This window comes from Octopus sinensis, linkage group LG6, assembly GCF_006345805.1.
Source record: "Octopus sinensis linkage group LG6, ASM634580v1, whole genome shotgun sequence".
In the NCBI taxonomy this organism is placed as follows: Eukaryota; Metazoa; Mollusca; class Cephalopoda; order Octopoda; family Octopodidae; genus Octopus; species Octopus sinensis.
Window position 1 is genome coordinate 15,806,493 of NC_043002.1, and position 21,600 is coordinate 15,828,092.

Below are 21,600 nucleotides of genomic sequence, written 5' to 3' on the forward strand. Positions count from 1 at the left end.
CACACACACAAACACACGCATTTTTTCATACACTGACGCACACATGCTTCTTATTTCTTTATTGCTCACAAGGGGCTAAACATAGAGGGGACAAACAAGGACAGACAAAGGGATTAAGTCGATTACATCGAATCCAGTGCGTAATTGGTACTTAATTTATCGACCCCGAATGGATGAAAGGCAAAGTCGACTTCGACGGAATTCGAACTCAGAACGTAGCGGCAGACGAAATACCTATTTCTTTACTACCCGCAAGGGGCTAAACATAGAGGGGACAAACAAGGACAGACAAGCGGATTAAGTAGATTACATCGACTCCAGTGCGTAACTGGTACTTATTTAATCGACCCCGAAAGGATGAAAGGCAAACTCGACTTCGACGGAATTTGAACTCAGAACATAACGGCAGACGAAATACAGCTACGCATTTCGCCCGGCGTGCTAACGTTTCTGCTAGCTCGCCGCCTTCAATACACACACATTCTTCTATATATTCATACATATAGGGGGTGAAAACTGTTAACAAATTAAGAGATAAGACTGTCTGCTTTTATAAATAATTAGAAACAGGATCAGAATTTTCAGTCAAGTAAAACCCTTTGCGTTTTAGCAAGTAAAAATAATACATTGGAGAATTAAGTTTGTTATCTCTAACTGGAATGCAGTGGTCTAGGAGAGAAATACCATTGCAAGATAAGGTGTGCTGAAGCTATGGCTGACCTGTGGCTGAACTCACTAACAACATCAGCAGTGTACAGGAACAATGGCACAATAGGACAACGTGGATGTATGCGTGTGTATGTGTGTTTGCAGACACACATACATACAGACAGACAGATATACAGACACACATTACATTACATTTACATGGGATTAGTTTACAATTGAAGGCTGCCCGACTTGTACTACCACGACCAACACCATTCTCGCTGCCACCGCCGCCACCACCACCATTTCTGCAGTTGCTGCTGCCGCTGCTATTTCGTTATATGTCGCGCGGGCACCGTTTCAAAACATTATGAAAATGCACGATGCAATGTTGCACGAAAATAAATGTTATTACATCGCTCTGAATGTCAACAATGACACATGATGCTGCGACTGATGATGATGATGACGATGGTTATTTATGATGATGATGATGATGTCGGTGACGAATGAAGCGGCGCTCTATTGATAGTAATGTCGCCAACGACAGGGACAGTTTGTTTGTTGCTGATGATAACGGCAAATGACGACGACGATGATGATGATAGTAGTGGTGGTAAAGATGATGATGGTGTTGATGATTACGAGATGATGTTAATGACGATGACGGAGATGATGATAATGATGATGGTGATGATGATGATGATGGTGATTATGATAATTATTATGATGATGATGGTGATGATGATGGTGATGATGATGATGATGATTATGGTGATGATGGTGATGGTGATGATGATGGTGATGATGATGATGATGATTATGGTGATGGTGATGATGATGGAGCTGATGAAAATTATGAGGACGAAAATGCTGGACGTGTGTCTGGTTCCCTTTTTTTTGCAATGCAACTTACAATTAAAAAATATCTATGTGTACACACATTTGATGAAATGCATAATCCTAGATACATTGGCTGAATCGAATATGCGAGGGTCATGTCTGGAGCGCTGAAATCCTACATCTGCTTAATCAGTCTAAAGTAGAGTTGCTAATCAACTCTATTTGCAATAACAATAAAAATAACAATACAAAGAATACAACTAATATCCGCAATAATTATGAAATGCAGATGCAAATGGTATTTCCGAACATGTGGTCGTTTGACTTCCTGAAAGTAACAGCCAAATCCATTCTAACTTATATCCTATTGTATTAATCGAAGAAGGAGTCCGTAGATAATATAATTAAAAGAATACCAACAAAAACAAAAACAACACAACAAAGAAATCTATTTCAATAGGCGAGATGTTCACAAATGGAATGTCATTCATTGTAGTTCAATTCTATCACGACTGACCCGGGGTTAAATGATAACAATAGAAGACGGTGATAACAATAACAACATCATACACTTGTAACAAGCGTAAAACATTTAGCACGTATTCCTACATGAAACGCGATACAAGGTCGACTCTGATCTGTATGTACTATCGCTGCCACTGCTGACATTGCGAGAACTACTACCACTACTACCACCACCACCACCACCACTACTACTACTACCACCACCACCAATACTACTACTACTATCATCAACATCAATACACCCGTTGTTACTATTACTGCTGCGTCAACTACAACTTAGCAGCTACTACGCTGCCCATTACTCTGAAAAACAACAACAAATACTACTACTACTACTTCTATTACTACCACTGCTATTACTATTACCGTTACTGTAGGCAGTGCTGCTAATACAACCGAGCGCCGGGTTAAGGAGGGCCTCGGTAGTGTTTTTATTATTTTTATTATTTATTATTTGATAATTTATTTTAATATTTCGTTAGTTTTTCTTTCAATATTGTCATTAGTATTATTATTACTATCATTATTATAATTATTATTATTATTTGTTGATCTTTTTTTTTTCGCATGCGAAAAAATGCTTGGAATGTTTCTGATGCAAAAGAGCTGATGGAAGGAAGAAAGAAATACGAAATACGAGGCGCAGGCATATAGAAAATAGAAATAGAAGAAGAAAGCAAACGAAAAAAAAAAATTGTATAGAGATTGGAATTTCATACGCCAAACGGAAACACCCTATGATGGAGCCTTTACAATGCTGGTCCACTTGCTAGATATAGGAACCAAATCTCCCACGAATCGCATTCCACTACCCGAGGAGAGAAACGAACACGTTGGATAATGTAACGGTAGATACCTGTAAGAAGACGTCTTCTTTGCTAAGGTGTTTTTTTCCTTTTTTTGGTCTATGTGCGTTTCCACATAACTATGCACATTTAAGGGCTGCCTTGGAGCTAAAAAGAGCAACAACAATAATTGAAATGCCATTACCAACACTCACGATATTTATGAAAATATCTAATGCAAACACAATTTATTCATACACACCCGCTTAAGACATATACACGCTTAACACAGAACGATAACACACACACACATACACGCATATATATATATACAAGCGCGCACACACAGACATATCCCGAGAGAGAGAGAAAGAGAGAGACGTTGATTGCTAATTAAGCATATTCTTTTAGCTATCTTTCAATCGCTTAATTTGTATGTCTATCGTTCCAACTATTTCATATTTCCTGCTCATTTAGGCGTCTGTCTTTCGGCTGTTTCTTTTTTTAGATTATTATTATTATTATTATTATTTTCTATTCGTCTATATAGGACATGCAATAGGAATCTTTTAAGTCAGGCAAATTCCCTGATGCGTGGAATGTTTTAAACTGTACATATATGAATAGACACAAGTTTGAATGTATTTATGTGTATGTATGTATATAAAAACAAGTCGTTAAGTGAGCGAGAAAGAAAGGCTGAAGACCACACATACACGCACAATATATATATATATACACATATATATATATATGTGCTGCATGAATAGGGATGTGTGCAGACGGTAACATAAAACAAGCTCATCTTTTCAGTCGTTCGCAGCCACTTCAGTATCCGTCTTAGTTGGAGATGCCTATGCGTGCGTGCATCGGAGCTTTAGACTCGATAGTGATTGCCTAGTCGTGCAGAAAAGCGAGGAAAGGAGAGAAATAAGAGAAAGCAAAACAAATATAAACACACTTTTTGGTTATTCACGAGTGCAACAACTGAGTCCCTACTCAGTCGCTAGAAGGAGCAGCCAAACCTTTTACAAACTACATAACAAAAAAAAAACGAAATGGTAAATGATAATATATTGAAGTCCTGGATATAATAATAAACTGGCTGAAAATTGAAAGCAAAAGTAATAGTAATTATAATTATAAATATATACAGGCTTTTTTTTTTCGATTGGAAACAATGCTACTCGTCGTAAGTGAGTTCCACCAAGAGTTGACTCCAGGCTAAACGACAACAGGAACTCTGAATAACACTGCAATCATTATTAAATGCTACAACTGCACAGCTACTTACATATTACTTCTAACACAAGGGTAAGGAGAGCAACAACACCAACAGATATGACAAATTCGTCCAAATGAATACTTATTACTAGCAGAAGTAGGTGTGTAATCCCCTTTCTTTCCTTGTGCACCCACTCGCACCTTATCTCGTGTGTAACGTTTAGTTATTCAATCCTCCTCTCACCACTCCTCTTACCTCCCTCTCTCTCTCACTCATTCTCTCTCACCCAGCCTAACTAACCGTCTATCTGTCTGTTTCTCTTACACCTTCCTTTTTCACTGTATTTTTCTCTCATTCATTTTCTCGCTCCTTTCATGGTTACCGTAACGAGTAACATCAACAAAGGTAACGGGTACCAGCGAATCGTCTCTGTGGTGGTCCGACTTACTGGAAATAACAGCTGAATTTACACCCTTAGACACGAATTGCCCCCTAAGGTTTCAAGCACACACACACACATATATATATATACACAGAGTCCTGTTCACCAGTGTCTGACGAAAACGAGATGGAATGGTCACGACTGGATTATCTTTGATCATGGCTCTGCTCGATCAGGGCTGACCAGAGGCTAACGAACTACTACAAAGATATCAACTGCTACAGACAACAAATCGCTATGTAAGCTGCAACAACTGTAATAAAACTTTATGTGGTTTGTCATCAGTAAAAAAAACCGCAAATATGAACAACAAACAAAACTCTCATTCGTTCCACTTATATTATTAATAACAAGAGCAACAGCAGTCATATACACACACATTCTCTCGCTTTACTAACTACTACCACTTCTTTTCTACCACCTCCACCACCACTAACATCACCATCATCAGCACAACGAGAACCAATCAGCACTAACAACTCAAACAACACCACTACCATCACCACCACCCTTACTCTCCACAACGTGATGCCCTCGATACAATTATTATCATTATGGAATTTATCGCACGGTTAACAGCCGGTATAATCGTGGCTTCTTCTAAAAACAATATGAAACAAATATCACAAACGTGTCTGTGAAGCCCACATATAGTTAAAGTTTACCAAATAGTATTACAAATAAGGGGTAAATGTTAATACTAACAACGGATTCACGACCTTTATAATTTTTTGTTCTTGGTTTGTCTAAACAAGTTCTTTTTTAGTTACTGTTTTTATTTATATGTTGCTCAATAGATTAATATTAGATATTGTTAAAACATTCACATTTGAATACATTTATTCATAAACCCATTGATACAAACACACATAACCATATATATATATATATATGCACACAAATACACACACACACTACACACTATTGATTTAGGATTAATATATCCAATTATAGTTAGAGTGGTTGCATATTCCTAAGTACACATAAGTATATTTTGACGAGAAGCTAACCTGGAAAGATATATTTTTCTACCCAACTTTTTTTATGTACGGACTCATCGCATCTTTATTTCCAGGGCGTTTAATTGTTTATTAAAAATACGATCTTAATTAAACAGATTAAATTTGTTATTTGCTTCCAACATATATACATATATATATGTATATATAAAACACATACATACACAAACACACTTACATAAAATCAGTCTTGTTCTTCCGTAGCGTATATTCGTGTCTTTATCCGTTAGTAATCTTGTTATCGATCTCACTTTGTCTCTCTATCCTATAAACATACAATCCATTTATTTACATATATACAGAAATATATACACATTACACACACATGTGCACAAATGCTACGAATATCCTATCAAAAGATATAATGTAAAAAATTATTGAGTTCGTGGTGTGGCAGACCGTCGAGGAAAAAGTGAAAAGATAGGATTTGAAACAGAAATGGAAGTTTAAAATAATTGTTATTTATAAAGTATATGTACATATATAAGAAAACACACAAGAAGGAAAACATATGAAAAATATTCATGAGTTGGCAGCGTGGCTAGCCAAGGAGTTACCGATATTTTCTGGTGTATTGGGCACTAGAGTTTTCTTGGAAGTGAAGCCGGCACCGACGTGGAGCGTGGAGCTGCCTGCTATATGTGCCGACTGGCGTGCGGAGGGGTGTTCCTACCGCCCGAGGGTTGCTGTGGAATGAGACCTATTCATGTGCGGCGCTGTCCTGTACTTTCCTGTCTTGGACTATGGATGTTGGCACTCGGGGCCATCTGTAAGTATTTGAATTTACCAAAAAAAAAAAAAAAAAAAAAAAATTTCTGAAAACTATATTTATTTATATATATGCTTTTGAATTATTTTGTCTATTATTTTCTTAGTATTTCGTGTCTGTAGTTTTATTGTGACAAGCTTTCCATACAAAAACACATATATGTACACAGATATATTGGGAATGTATTATGGACAAAATTATCGTATACAATTGAAGCTATACATATAAATATTGTCACGTTTCTCGTGACTCATCGCTGTTTTGTTAAATTCTGCAATGAATAATATTTTCCTCGTTATTACAACCAGACAAAAAGACCAAATGTGTCTCTCTATATATATATATACATATATATATATATATGTGCATGCATGCACGAACGTATGTCTGTGTGTGCTTGTGTGAGAGCTATAGTTACGCGTCTCGAAACTGTATTGTCTATACATTGCAGTTTTATTTATTTTTTTATCGATCAATACCTTTTATATATCAAAAACATATAAGTAATTGTATATGTATACCTCTATACCTAACTATTAAAGCTGTCAACTTATTCCTATTACTACTAAATACAGGGTGAATTTGAGACGGATATATGTGTATGCGTGTGTGTGTGTGTTAGTGTGTGTGTGTGTGTATATGCATGTTAAAGCGTACTTGTGAGTGAAAACGATATATGAATGTTATTGATAGAATACAATGATAATTAATTTGGAATAAGAGACTGTTGTTTAATGCTCAGAGATGAGGGATCGATTTCGAAGCACATCCATTTGTTTTATTCATTGACTCTCTCTCTCTCTCTATGTATATATATATATATAATATATATATGTGTGTGTGTGTATATATGCACACTTACACACACACACACACACCGGCCATAGGGTTTGCATAAACTTACAGCTTCATAATTTAACAGAAAAATTTAATCTCTGGGGATCGAGTGATTGTTTTGAAGTGATAATGGAAGTATTAATCACACTTTTATAAACTGATTAAGTATGCCAATTATATAACCTTTATTTATTCTCGTGATGAGTCCATTATTTTCTTTGTAAATTATATCGAACGGTTGAGACGTTCACACGAACCAAGTAAACACCACACACGTGTGTGTCGCTACTATTATGCGTCTCTTCCTATTCTATAACAGCTTATTCTGTAACCAAAGTTGGATGAACACTGTTTCTACACTCTGCACTTTGCTACTAAAGTAAATAACGTTTATATTAGTTCGGGGTTTCGAAAATCTGTACTGCTAATTGTTGCTTTTGTTTAATAAGAAACATGAAACGAAATCCAAACATTGAACCTTGACATAACTATTTTCATTTCCTTTCTCTCGCCGTCTCTGGCCCTCATCCCACCACACGTATATATGTATACTCACACATCTCTTTCTCACTCTCTCTCTCTCTCTCTCTCTCTCTCTCTCTCTTTCTCTGTATATATATATATATATATATAATAATCATGTAAACTATGTGCGTGTAAGTGTGCTCATGCGTACATGTGTGTATTCTGTTATTTTCAAAAGCACATGTGCTATGTTTTTCAGCAGCAACGGTCTTCAGAAATGAAGCTAAAAGTGTCGAACGGCAGAGCATGCTAACGAACGAATAGAAAGAGTGACACCTTTGCATTTTGTTCTCTATTTTAGGGTATAGAAAATAATTTGATTAAAGGAGCACTGAAGTAAAACAGCCTGACAATATTCACAATATATTGTAGCATGTCATACCCACGCGTTCAAATCTCGTTCGTAGATCGTAAGCACGCTAACTTTCTTCGTGTGTGCGATGATTCCTATTGTAAACACACGGCTCTTGGAAGTGGCACAATAAAGCAACTAATTATTGACCAACTGACTGACATGAAGACACTCACTATAACTGTACTATCTCTTCTCTTTGCATTTCTACTCTTGTATTGGTTTCTGCTCCTTTGAACTAACTCTTATTACGACCAGCGCATCTCAATCACCTCTATTCTACACTTCACACTAATTGATTACACTTCCACCACATTTTACACGAAACACAACACCTTTAATCATTGTATTCAGTATTTTTCTCCTGACCACTTTAGTCCAGTGGAATTTCATCTCGGCCTAAACAATTAAAGTACCATCAATAGCTCGCATCACCAGGCACCAACCCACCTATCGCAGACGACCCTTTGCATGACTGTACAAATCAAAATCTGTTGAATCGATGCCAATGAGTGATTGCTCTATGGACACCGCAGCAAAGAAGTACAAAGATTATCCTGTCGGTGTCTTGCACTCAGAACGTGACGCAACTATATAACTGACACACTTTCTCCGCTACACTGCTAGTTCCTGAACTCAGTATTAATGATGTTATTAAGGCGGTGAACTAGCAGAATCGTTAACACAGCGGTCAAAATGGTTAGTGGTATTTCGCTCGTCTTTACGATCTGAGTTCAATTTTTGCTGAGGTCGACTTCGCATTTTATTCTTTCTGATCGATGAATTATGTTCTAGCTGAGCACTGGGACCAATCTAATCGCTCTACCTTCTCTGAAATTACTGGCCTTGTGCCAAAATTTCCAACCAATATTGATATTAAGAATACTGGTTCTGATAATAGTAATGGTTTCTGATTGAGGTTGGGGTTTAGCTGATACCATTGTTTCAAGTACATGATTTGTACTTAACAGACTCTGTAGTGATGTATTTGAAGGTTAATCTCAGCAGGATGTGAAGTCGAAGTCAGGACAGAAAGATTTTTTTTTTCTTCAGCGCTCAAACGATTCTGCCATTTCGACACCGTACAATGGTATTTGTATTTAGGCTCGAGGTCAGTAATTTTGAGTGAGCACTTAAGGGGCCGATATTACCGACCTCACTTTTTGATTGGTCCTTTTTATTTTATAGACCCTGAAGGGTTGAAAAGCAAAGTTTATCACAACAGGTTTTGGAAGACAATTTGTTAAGAGCTGAAAAAATTTCCGGTAGGCATTTTTCCGACACATTAACTTTCTAGCAATCTACCAGTGAACCATATAGCACTCCAGAAAAGGTTCTCGTGATGTAATTTTCCCCAAAATTGCATTATCAGTTAACAGAAAACGGTAACAGGTAAACCTCACAAGGGCAATTCATAGAAAGAACGGCAGAGAAAAAAACTACTTTTGTTAAATGACAGCGTATAAACTATACTAAATGGGGCGTCCCAGTAAGGAATAATTTACCTCGTGCCAATCAAGAAACGGTACATTGAGGATTAACATGGTAGATATTCCAAACTCTCCCGACGCTTTATTTCGCCTGTTCTTAATTGTAAATAACCACAAAGCCAACAATGTTCGAGAGGGCAGGATCAGTGGAATATATTGATCCGAGTTTTTCACTGGTACTTTATTTTATCTACTGCAGAGAGATGAAAGACAAAGTTAACTTCGAAGGGATTTGAAGTCGAAGCATAAAGAGCCATAACTAAATACTGCAGGACATTCTGTTCGTCACTCTAACAATTGTGCCAGTGAAATATTGATTATAAGCTTTCAAGTTGAGCTGTGATTAGTTTCCTGGTTATCAACTCCTCTAACTGACTGCTGATACATTTGTATGTTTTTTGTTGAATAACACTTAGGCTCACCAACCAGCATCTCATAAGCAATTTAGTTTAGCTTCATTACTGACACATTTTAAGACAGATAAGGATCCATTCTTGTCCTACCGACTTTGACTTATTTCTATAGCTCTGAAGAACTTTGGTTGTGCCTCGAGTTATATAATTCAGTTTTAAGCATCAGTTGAAATTGGAAACTAATTTGCTTCTTCTTATGCAGAGTGGTCCAAAACAAGGTTTACAGTTAGTCAACTATCTCTTTCGCATTCATATCTCTTTTACTCTTTTACTTGTTTCAGTCATTTGATTGCGGCCATGCTGGAGCACCGCCTTTTAGTCGAGCAAATTTACCCCAGGACTTATTCCTTGTAAGCCTAGTACTTATTCTATTGTTCTCGTTTGCCGAACCGCTAAGTTACGAGAACGCAAACACACCTCCATCGGTTGTCAAGCGATGTTGGGTGGACAAATACAGACACGCAAACACATACATACATACATATATACATATATATATATAATTATATATGATGAGCTTCTTTCAGTTTCCGTCTACCAAATCCACTCACAAATCTTTGATCTGCCCGAGGCTATAGTAGTAGAAGACACTTGCCCAAAGTGCCACGCAGTGGGAATGAACCCAGAACCATCTGGTTGGTAAGCAAGTTACTTACCACTCAGCCACTCCTGCTCATATATTTTAACACTGTAGAACTTAATTATAAGAAGAAAATATGAAACCATTATTCTATGCTAATTTAGTTAATTTTGTCAAGCTCCCTCTTCAGTTTGTAAGAGAATTTAATTGTAATAAGATGTTTTAAAAGAAATTTAAAGTGACTTTGTGATAACAGTAAACATATTTTTGGGCCACCATGTATAATCCTCGTATGTGCTGCCTCCCCAACTTTTCACACACGCCATGCATTAAAATTAATTTCCCTCCCGTTTCTGATTAATGTTCAGATTGACTGAAATATCTCAAAAATAAAATTCGATTCTTTACACTTGCTATTCGGTTGATTAGCCGACTTTTAGGCCAATATGGTAAAGTCACCATTTCGAACGAATGGCGGCTCTTCAAATTTCTGCGGCCAAATTTATGCATACATTGAACAATATATTCAACTATTGTCTTTTATCTCTGTTATCTATCTTTGATCATCTGTTGCATTTATCTTTTGACCTCAGTGAAAGCAAATTTCAATGCGATCGGGCCATACAGCTGGAAGTGACTACAAAGGACACCACTGTGTCTATCTATCTATCTTATTTGCCCTTACCTGTTCTGCTATAATAGCATTCAGGAACAAGATAATTCCAAAGATTACAGCATTCTATCTCTTCTTTTTCTCGCGCTTTGATCTGCTCTCAACTTGCCGTAGGATCGTTAATATCTAATTCTCTTTTCTTCAAACATTTTAAGTAGATCATGTCTTGCTCAGATTCCTGCTCAATAATTTAATGCACCTATTCTGTTGCCATGTGTTCCGGCAGATTCCAGTCGAATAACAGTTTACTCCTGTCATTTGCAAGGTGATATTTCTTCTTAACCAAAGTTCACTTTGAGATATGTGAAATACCTGGGGAGATTGGACAAATATTTTCATGAGTGTAGCATGGTCGTAACCAAAGAAGTATTTTCCTGTGACAAGAGTCGTAATAACAATAATGCTTTCTACTAAAGACACAGGGCCTGCAATTTGGGAAGAGAGGACTAGTCGATTACATCGATGCCAGTGTTTCACTGGGACTTAATTTATCCACTCTGAAAGGATGGAGGGCAAAGTCGACCTCGGTGGATTTAGAACTCAGAACGTACAGAAGGACGAAATGCCGCTAAGCCTTTTGCCAACTCGCCACCTCAATAATAATATTAATGCTACTAATGATAATAGTTAAAAATTTCGGCACAGTACTTGTTCATATCTTATTGACGGCGAATGGATGATAGACAAATTTGGTCTTCATATGATTTGAAACCTGCTTCAGAAATGCAACTGACCATTTTGTCAGACGCACTAACGATTACTACTACTAATAATAATGACGGTAGTAGTAATATTGATGATGATGATGATGATAATAATCATTTCATATATTGGCAGCAGGCCACTAATTAGAAGAGGGCAGTTATGGCAATTTAACCCAACTACATAAAAAGTTTTTTACAGTGTTAACATGCAAAAAGAAATGTTAATATTGATATTTAGGTATTGGAATTAGCAGAAAATGCTTGCACGAGATTCCATCTACAACAATAATGATTTTGCTAGTGAATGGTGCATACGGTTGAAGAGACTTCAATAAATTGGTCCATGTCCGTCTCCAAGATAACAGATAGCGGAAGAATTCGTTGTCAGCATAACATCAGTGTTATATATGTGGATCAGGCTTTCTCTGTTTCACTTTAATTACTCGTACTTTATTTGCTTTTTAATTGCTTATTGGAACTGTGTTCGCTGATATTCAGTGACGTCCTGTAAGAGTACATTTCGATTTCTCTTCTCTTCCGAACTGCTTTACAGTTTCGTATGTGGTGAATAATGTGTCTCTAATATTGACGCGTGTCTTCGTCGGCTAATCTCAGTATATAAACATATCATACTCTTTCTCCTGTTAAAGGCAATAGTCTCTTACAAGTGTTTATTTGTTAGTTTTTCTTTTTGTTTTTGCCTCACCATTCAAAAATTTGGAAAGGCATTTCCAAATTCCTGGATGTCCACATTTTAAAAAGAAGTCATGTACATATCAAAAAATTCTTGTGAATTTAGTTGTAATTCTAGATCTAATGTGAAATCAAGGTTCCAGTTTAGCCACAGACTCAATGGGAATTATTGACCTGTTGATTGCAGAAATAATTCCAGCTCTGGTGTGAATTACCGGCCTCAGTTGCACCAGTTAATTAAGAATTTTAATAATGGTTTCACATTTTAGCACAAAGACAGTAATTTAGAGTGCATTAGTGAGTTGATACAAACAACCCAAGTACTTGACGGTTACCTGACTTTATCGATCCGAAGAAGTGGAAAGCAAAGTTAATATCAGCAATATTTGAACTTAGGACCTGAAGAGCCGGAAGAAATGCCGCTAAACTTTTAACTTTGATTGATGCTCTAATGATTCTACAAGCTTCATTCCAAACGTATTTTGATTATAAAGAGTTTTTGTGTGGCTTACTGGAGTATGCTTGTATATCTGGTCTACTTGCAAGTGACAGAAAAGAATAAATGCAGAAGAAGCATTTACCAAATCGTCCCCGATGCTTTTCTCATATTGTGCAAGCTTCTCAAAACTGTAGGCCCTATACCTATTTCTTTATTACCCACAAGGGGCTAAACATAGAGGGGACAAACAAGGACAGACATAGATATTAAGTCGATTACATCGACCCCAGTGTGTAACTGGTACTTAATTTATCGACTCCGAAAGGGTGAAAGGCAAAGTCACCTCGGCGGGATTTGAACTCACAACGTAATGGCAGACGAAATACCGCTAAGCATTTCGCCCACCGTCCTAACGATTCTGCCACTCCCACCTCATCTCTATGTTCCTACCTGCATAGCAAATGAATGGCGATTAAAAAGGATTGGTTTGTGACAGTTTGTGTCACTGACTCGAGGAGGAAATTAGGTTATTGCCTCAGTTTGTTTCTGTTGTTATTGTCGTTAAAGTTGTTACAACCCACGCAATCCTTGATCCAGTGCACATGCGTTTATTCAAAGGTTTTGTAGTCCTGGTTATTCTGTATATGTGTATATATCATGAACAACATTGTCAAATGCATGCTCCTTAATTCAAAACACTATGGTGTTATCTGAAGGCGATCTGACTTATCGTTTTCTTTTTAGGAGACAACTGAAGAATGAACTCAACCAAAATGGGATAAAGAATCTAAAATATAATTCCCCAATTGCTTATCATTTGAAATATAACAGAAAATAAAGCAATTTTATCGAAAAATGTTATTAAATATAAATTTGTGTTGCAAGATTCCTGATGTGAAACCGTGTGTTGAAACAGATAAGATTGTATTTCGGGATAGCCATATATTAGTTGTTCACTAGTTTAGTACTGTTCTTATTTTAACTTACGTTCATTGTCCAGAAATACATTTTCATAATTAACTAAAAGGAGCAGAAGCACACATGAGGACGGAAATTATGTGTGACGAAAGATTTTGGATAATGGACTTGTGCTAAAATAAGAAGTCATACATGAGTGAAGAACGAATACATAGTACCTGTTTATTAGGAAAAAGAAAAGAAAAGAAATTTCACCACATCATGACCGTAGCTTTAAAGCTGAAAAACTGTAAAGAATAAAAAATATCCCGAAATACAACAATGTTATCAGATGTTAAAGATTTTAATGTTAAGAGAGTATAAAATATCTAGGCCAAATAATTTTAGTCATTGAGTGTATTCAGTCATTTAATGACATACATTTCAGTATCTACACAACTCAAGTCAGCAATTATATTCAAATATAACCTTGACTTTTAATATCTGTCTAGACGTGCGCATGGTTACCTACACAAAGATATGCATAAGCGCGCGTACACACAGTCACACATATCCGTATGTTTTGCACTTGTCTACATGCGCGAGGTAGACATTAGAAGTGCGTATTACTGTTTGGATAACTGATATTATGAGAGAAGTGATACGAACGTGGTTTCTACAATGTGAGGAAGCAACAAGTCACAGATACGGCGGTTGTTTCTCTTTCTCTCATCTTTCGATATGTTTTCACACGTGTTTTTTTTTTGTTTTTGAGATCATATCCGTTTCCGGTCCTGGCACATGCTAACATTTATGATAGTCTTTCAAGGAATGCGTAGAGCTTGCTAACTTTCCTTCTTAGTGGCTTAGAACAGATGCGTTATATTTTATGATTCGTAACTACAAAATAATTTGAGCTAGTGGTACTTATGCATATATCTTAGTTAAAAATGTATGCAGTGCAATAAGCATGATATAACAACAACCGAGTATTGTAATCTTATCCAAGGCGTTGGGTGAGAATACAGGGCGTTGTTTTTATTCGTTCGTATTGTTTAAATTACATAATTATATTTTGTCATGTGCATTTGAGTTACTTCATATTTTAACTGCAAACATTTAAAACTGTTCAATGGGATCACAATACACTCATCAGGCACAGGAAAAGACCCTATCTTGTCGCCCAATCTCCTAGAAATCGCAGCTAAATTCCGCTTAAATCAAACAATGGCTGCAAAATATGAAACGGCGTAGTAGTTACAGTGAATGATGATGTCCAAGATAGAGCGCGAGAAAAAAAAATGACTAGTAGTGCTCCTGCATGGCCACAACTTCAGAATTGAAACATTTTTTTTTAAATGACCTCAGTTGTAATGAAGTTCATCATAGATTTCTGATCAGAATTTTTCAGGGGTGAAAAAAAAAAAAAAATTAAAAGTAATATTTATTATGTGTGTATGTTGAGAAGATGCGTATTACTGTGATATAAAAACGGTTAAAGTATTAAATTACTTCTTCATTGACGAGAGAAATGTATTCGTTTGACTTAGTTTAGATTTACTACACTTCAAATACAACATGCTGTGATGTGTTTGTGCGTGCATGTTTGCGTAGAAAGGCGAGTAGACAAGCAAAGAGATAACGTAACCTCGACATGTCAGAGAAATATGCATATATATTTATTTATAGGTACGTTTTAAAATGGAATGCTGTTAAAGCTTCGACAGCCGGGAGTATTAACGTGCCATTTTTGTAACGGTTAATCAAGGCAGTTAAAACAAGGCGAGCTTTAGTTACCGAGCAGGCCCTACAAATCTAGTTACATTGAGGTGAGTGGTACTTCGGTCCAATTCGAATGCTACCAACTGGTGAATTCCTCTAAAGCTTTCAAGGATGTTGTTAAATTTGATATCATGTACTAACTTTATAGCAATACGTTCTTGATGTTTATGAGTGTGTACGTTTGTATGAACATAAGAATCAGAATGCCAACACGCATGCACGCACACACGGACCAGCGCACATGTTGGCAGAAAGTTATAAAAGAGACACAAAAGAGAAGAGCTTGCATAGCATTTATCAAAATTGCACGAAACTATCCACCCCTACTCCGACCCACTTTTATAATCTTCTATATGAGGTGTGTGCGTATATTATATTTCATATATATATATATGAATATTATAATACAATACATATGTATGTTTGTTATAATACAATGTGTAAACACACACACACACACACACATATATATATATATAAGGATAGGCAGAGAGCTTAGCGTGGAGAAGTAGATTGATTGAAGTGGACGGACTGAATAAAGCGATCGTTAACGACGTTTATTAGAGTTAGTTATTTCACCTATGATCGCTAATGTACTTGGGAAGGGCATCGATTTCACTTCTCATTAACTCCATTCATTTAAACATGTAATTATTTAAAAGGGAACATCTGTGTAGTCGCTCGATCTGCTGGACCTTCGTCTTTGAAAGAGAAGAGTTTAATAATTTGAATTTAGATTCCTGATTTCGGAGCAAATGGCGAGATGGTCACGGCTGGAATATCTCTCTTCAAAGACCTTGATAAGTGCTGTTACAGAGACACGAATACAACACAAGTGAAGATTTCTATTTATTTAAAATATCTTAGGAGGAAGCAGTGTGTATACATCAACAAAGAAACGAACGAAGTCGCTTGAAATAGAAGCTAGCGAGGAAGTGGTGTGTTTGCCAACTCTTTACGTGCTTATCTACCTAGCTTTTCATCTGCTAGTCTCTTTATCTAATTAGCTTATCCCACCCACCGTCTTTTAATATCTCTTTATCTCCCTTTTCTTTCCATAGTTTCCTCCACTAGATATGCATCTCTAATGAGAAAAGGCTAAGTGGATTAATACAATCCGAAACACATCTCTCTCTTCCTCTCTCTCTTGCTATGTAATCTCCATGCTCCTTTTAAAATATGTATAACAAACAATTCTAGAAGTGTGACACAGATAAGTGCAGAACAGGCTGATATTAGACAGAGGCTGAGTGAAACGGTAGGAGAGTGTTTAATCCACTAAACAGTGCAGACTGTTACTGTGGATGATAAACAGTACAAGAGAGGAGCGCGGGTACAGTGTGAATGAGTCAAAGCGCTGAGTAAGAAGAAACCAGACGAAATAAGCTTGTGAGAGAAGAATATGAGCCAGTTAGCGATGTGACTATGTGTTTCGAGAGAGAGAAAGGTAGATAGACACACGTCGATTTAGAAATCAATAAAATCAGTATATAAGTGTGGAAGGAATAGGAGAGATGATGTTGGCATTAGCGGTGATGGTCGTAGATAATCTACTTATATATATTTATATATGTATATATAAATATATACAGGCTTTAGCAACATCTGCTGTTTGGAATAAAGAATTTTACATTTGATAGACGTTCATATACCTGTCATTTCTACACACTATCATATATTTAGCCGCGTTTCATTTTATATACACGCAAGTATACGTATGCGTGCGAGCACAGGCACGAGTCTTTCTATATAATCACTGAAACGTGCATTCCTATAAAAGTTCACGAACAGAACACGCACACGCACACACAGAGTTATTCTTGCATACCAACATTTACACAAACGCTTCTACATAAGTATATATGATGATTTATATACCATAATAATAAGTGCATTTATGCACACTTGTGCATGAACATGAGCAGGAATGCACATTGATTGAAGTCACACTTGCCCGCATGCAATGCACATGTAGTTATACACGTATGCGTAAACACAAGCGTGCATGCAGGCATTCGTTCGCTCGTCAATACGTACATCCATCCGCTAGCTGATACAACCATGCATACGCATACAGAGAAATTACAGAAAGCTTAGCATTCACGCTTGTACTCATTCAGTAGCGCAAAAAAGTTACGGTACCTCATTCCTAATTACATATCCTTTAACACACATGCACAGAGAAATAGGAATAGAGAGAGGCAGTTACAGAGAGAAAGGGAGAGGCATAGACAGACGCTTTCTGAAATATCTGTGACTATATATATATATATATATATATATATATATATATATATATATATATCGTTTAAATAAACAGATGGAAATTGTATTTCTCGTTATTTTCTGCTTCGAAGTAGATCCAAAGGAAATGTACTTCAACCGCGGATGACATGAGATGGCACAAACTGTGTCAATGCTTTACTCGACACACCAGCACACTAATTGACGTATACTAATTAGTCCAAAATTATATAAGTATACGCGCACAAAATATCGAACACACATGCACAAAGTATGTGTTTTATTAGTTCGTGGTTAGGCTGAGCTTATAATCATAAGAGAATATATTCTCTTCACGCGCTTAACGTGTGTGTATGCAAGTATGTATCCTCATAATCACTTCTGTGGGTGGATGCAGAATTGCTATGTGATCTGACTATGTCGATATTCCGGAACTAATCTAAAGTGAGCAGAAGAAGGTGCAAGTAAGTGCTCAGCTGATCTGCTGGCAATTGCATCACAAACTCATTCCTTACTATATTCGTTAGCATTTTGAATAAAAAGAACACTTGAATCAGTTTAATTCTGTAAAAATCATATCAGTATGTTAAGTCTGTGAAGAGATCGATTTATGTTAACCTTGATTAAACAAATAAAATGCACTCATTTTCTTTCAAATTCATCGGAAAAACATACTATCGTGTATTCAAGAGAATACGGCCTCTGAGTTTGCTTAAAATAAGCGGGTAAATCTCCTTGTTCTCTCCTAACGTTTTTTTAATATGAAAATACACTGGTCGGTGTAGTTCTAGGAGCTCAATTCCGGAAAAGAAAATGGTAAGAACATAGCTGGGAGCTTTATATCAAATAATGATCAGGAGAGCACTCATACAAATGTATGTTTATATATATATAATTTGTATATTACTATATATGAATGTTTATATATGTATATATATATATATATATATATATATATATATATATTCGTATACGATTATGTACGATTGTATGCTTATATTTGATTTTTGTTTTTACTTCTATTAATGTTCTACAAATCACGATATTTTGTAGAAAGTGTCTAAGAACTACCCATTCTACTAGTAGCTGCATAATCCCAAAATGATTGTATCATCACTTTTTTCTCCACATAAAAAACATATTGATTGTACTTTATCGATCGATTGATCGAAATTCAATATTCTCTCACAATACCGTTTGTAACTAATACCCCATTACGAAAGGGAATGTTCTTCGCGAAATCTCATTGACTCAACATATACGAGTGCCCGTGAGAGCTTATATGCAGTAACTCGACCTCCTAAAATGCTAGCTATAAAATTCCCTAATATCAAACACGTAAAACAAAAGAGTTGGGGGCGGGGGGCGTAGCATATATGAATGTTGTTCAAGATATGCCAAGTTCAATGAAAGATGTACAGAATGATAATTGCATGAATGTCATTGTTTTTATTTTTAGTTAATTAAAACTAATCTGGAAATGAAACTCATGAACAAGGCGTAGGAGTGGCTGTGTGGTCAGTAGCTTGCTTACGAACCACATGGTTTTGGGTTCAGTCCCACTGCGTAGCACCTTCGGCAAGTGTCTTCTACTATAGCTTCGGGCTGACTAAAAACTTGTGAGTGGATAAGGTAGATGGGAACTGAAAAGAGGCCCGTCGTATATATGTATATATATATACATATATATATGTGTGTGTGTGTCTGTGTTTGCCAAACCCACCCACCCAACATCGCTTGACAACCGATGCTTGCGTTTATGTCCCCGTAACTTAGCGTTTCGGCAAAAGAGACCGATGAAATAGGTAATAGGCTTACAAAGAATAAGTCCTGAGGTCGATTTGCTCGACTAAAGATGATGTTCTAGCTTGGCCACAGTCAGATGGCTGAAACACGTTAAAGTGTAAAGAGAGTAACGATATAACAACGACTTTTATGATTCGCTTTATGATTTGCCTATAGTTCAGAATATCTGGTAATAACTGAAGCGTTATGGGTACGTTCTTTAAATCCGAATTCAGTTTCTATTATTTGACTAGGAAAAGGTCTTTTGAGTATATAAGTACGTTAGATGCATCGTTACGTACTGACCGACAGGTAGATATTTCAAGTAAATTTTCTCGATGACATCTCTGAAAGCATATACACTGAGCTGTTACAGTTCTCCTTCATCAATATCTAAACGGTCTGCTTAGCAAAATAAATAAATAAACGAAACGAGTGTTCTAGAAATAAAGCCAATCAATACCGATCGATGACAAAAAGGGTAAAATAATCATAATCGTTAGTAGTGCATCTAACACGAATCAAGTATTTTCTTTGATATATAGTATTGTAAACAGAATTATGAGCCAACACCATATATCGACTTTAGGAAATAGTCTAATATTAGCATATAAGTAACGGGAAAAAAATGCATTAGTACATGTGAGAATCGAACCCTCACCTTATATACATGATATGTGTGGTGACTGATTGCACCAAAATATCGATCTTTTTCTTTTCCCTTAAATTTAAGAACTATGATTTCATAGTGGTAATTATGTAAACATGTTCGAATTCATTGTACACACACACATGCACACACACACAGACACACTCACGCACACGCACACTTAGAAATTCTTATTAGCAATGGAGAGCTTCATTATCTACTGGATGGTAACATTTATGTATTAAGTACTTTTTGTTATGTGTCGGCCTTCAAGCACGTGGGCATGCGTAGTGCAAACACTCACTCATTCACTTGTACTTTTAAAATGAACAATTAACTACTTTATTGGTAACTGGAGCTCTTATCCCTTAGGTCTTTCTGTTCTTCATATATATATTTAAGACTTAGGCGTTTCTGTTGCAGAAAATTCATTTAAAACAGAAGAATCTATTCACATATATATATATGTGTCTTCTACTATAGCCTCGGGCTGACCAAAGCCTTGTGTGAGTGGATTTGGTAGACGGAAACTGAAAGAAGCCTGTCATATATATGTATATATATATATATGTGTATGTGTGTGTGTGTATATGTTTGTGTGTCTGTGTTTGTCCCTCTAGCATTGCTTGACAACCGGTGCTGGTGTGTTTACGCCCCCGTCACTTAGCGGTTCGGCAAAAGAGACCGATAGAATAAGTACTGGGCTTACAAAGAATAAGTCCCGGGGTCGATTTGCTCGACCAAAGGCGGTGCTCCAGCATGGCCACAGTCAAATGACTGAAACAAGTAAAAGAGTAAAAGAGAGTAAAGAGTATATATATATATAAAAATGAACCATAGATTTTCAGTCAGTGAATATTGAAACTCTCGCAAGCTTGTAGAATATTAACTTAAAAAAAAAAACAACGTTTTATTTTTCTTATCCAAGGATGGGAACAAGTGAGAGAGAGAGAGAGGAGGAGGAGGAGAACAGTCCTTAATTTATTATGTTTAATACGTCTTCAAAGCGGTATAGTTGAATAATATACACTTTGGTTGCTTCAACATTTAGTGGTTAGTCATGACTGGATGGCCTATGACTTTGAGTAAAGTTCTCCACGTCCAGTTCTGTCCTTGACCTAAAGAAAAACAAGAGCAACATGTGAAAGCCTTTATGTAGTCACTGGATCTGCTAGCAATGCCAGTTAAATCTCCCAAGTCGTGTTCGTTGTTAAATTGAAAGGAAACTTAGAAGATTTAGAACAGCATTAAGGAGGATGGTCGTAGCTGGATTGTCTTTAA

The 21,600-nt window shown here is 36.5% G+C and overlaps 1 protein-coding gene across 2 annotated transcripts in view; it reads left to right on the forward strand.

The window, feature by feature from the left end:
• Positions 1–2,231: 2,231 nt before the first annotated feature.
• LOC115213479 (2-phosphoxylose phosphatase 1) overlaps positions 2,232–21,600 on the forward strand; it is a 149,170-nt gene continuing 129,801 nt past the window's right edge. The window contains exon 1 of one of the 2 annotated variants that reach the window (XM_036503655.1): positions 2,232–6,256. Coding sequence is in view for 1 of the 2 variants with exons in the window: in XM_029782471.2 (XP_029638331.1) it covers positions 6,127–6,256 (130 nt within the window). In the remaining variant the exon portion in view is untranslated. The remainder of the gene's footprint in view (positions 6,257–21,600) is intronic. The other variant, XM_029782471.2, reaches the window with a different exon arrangement.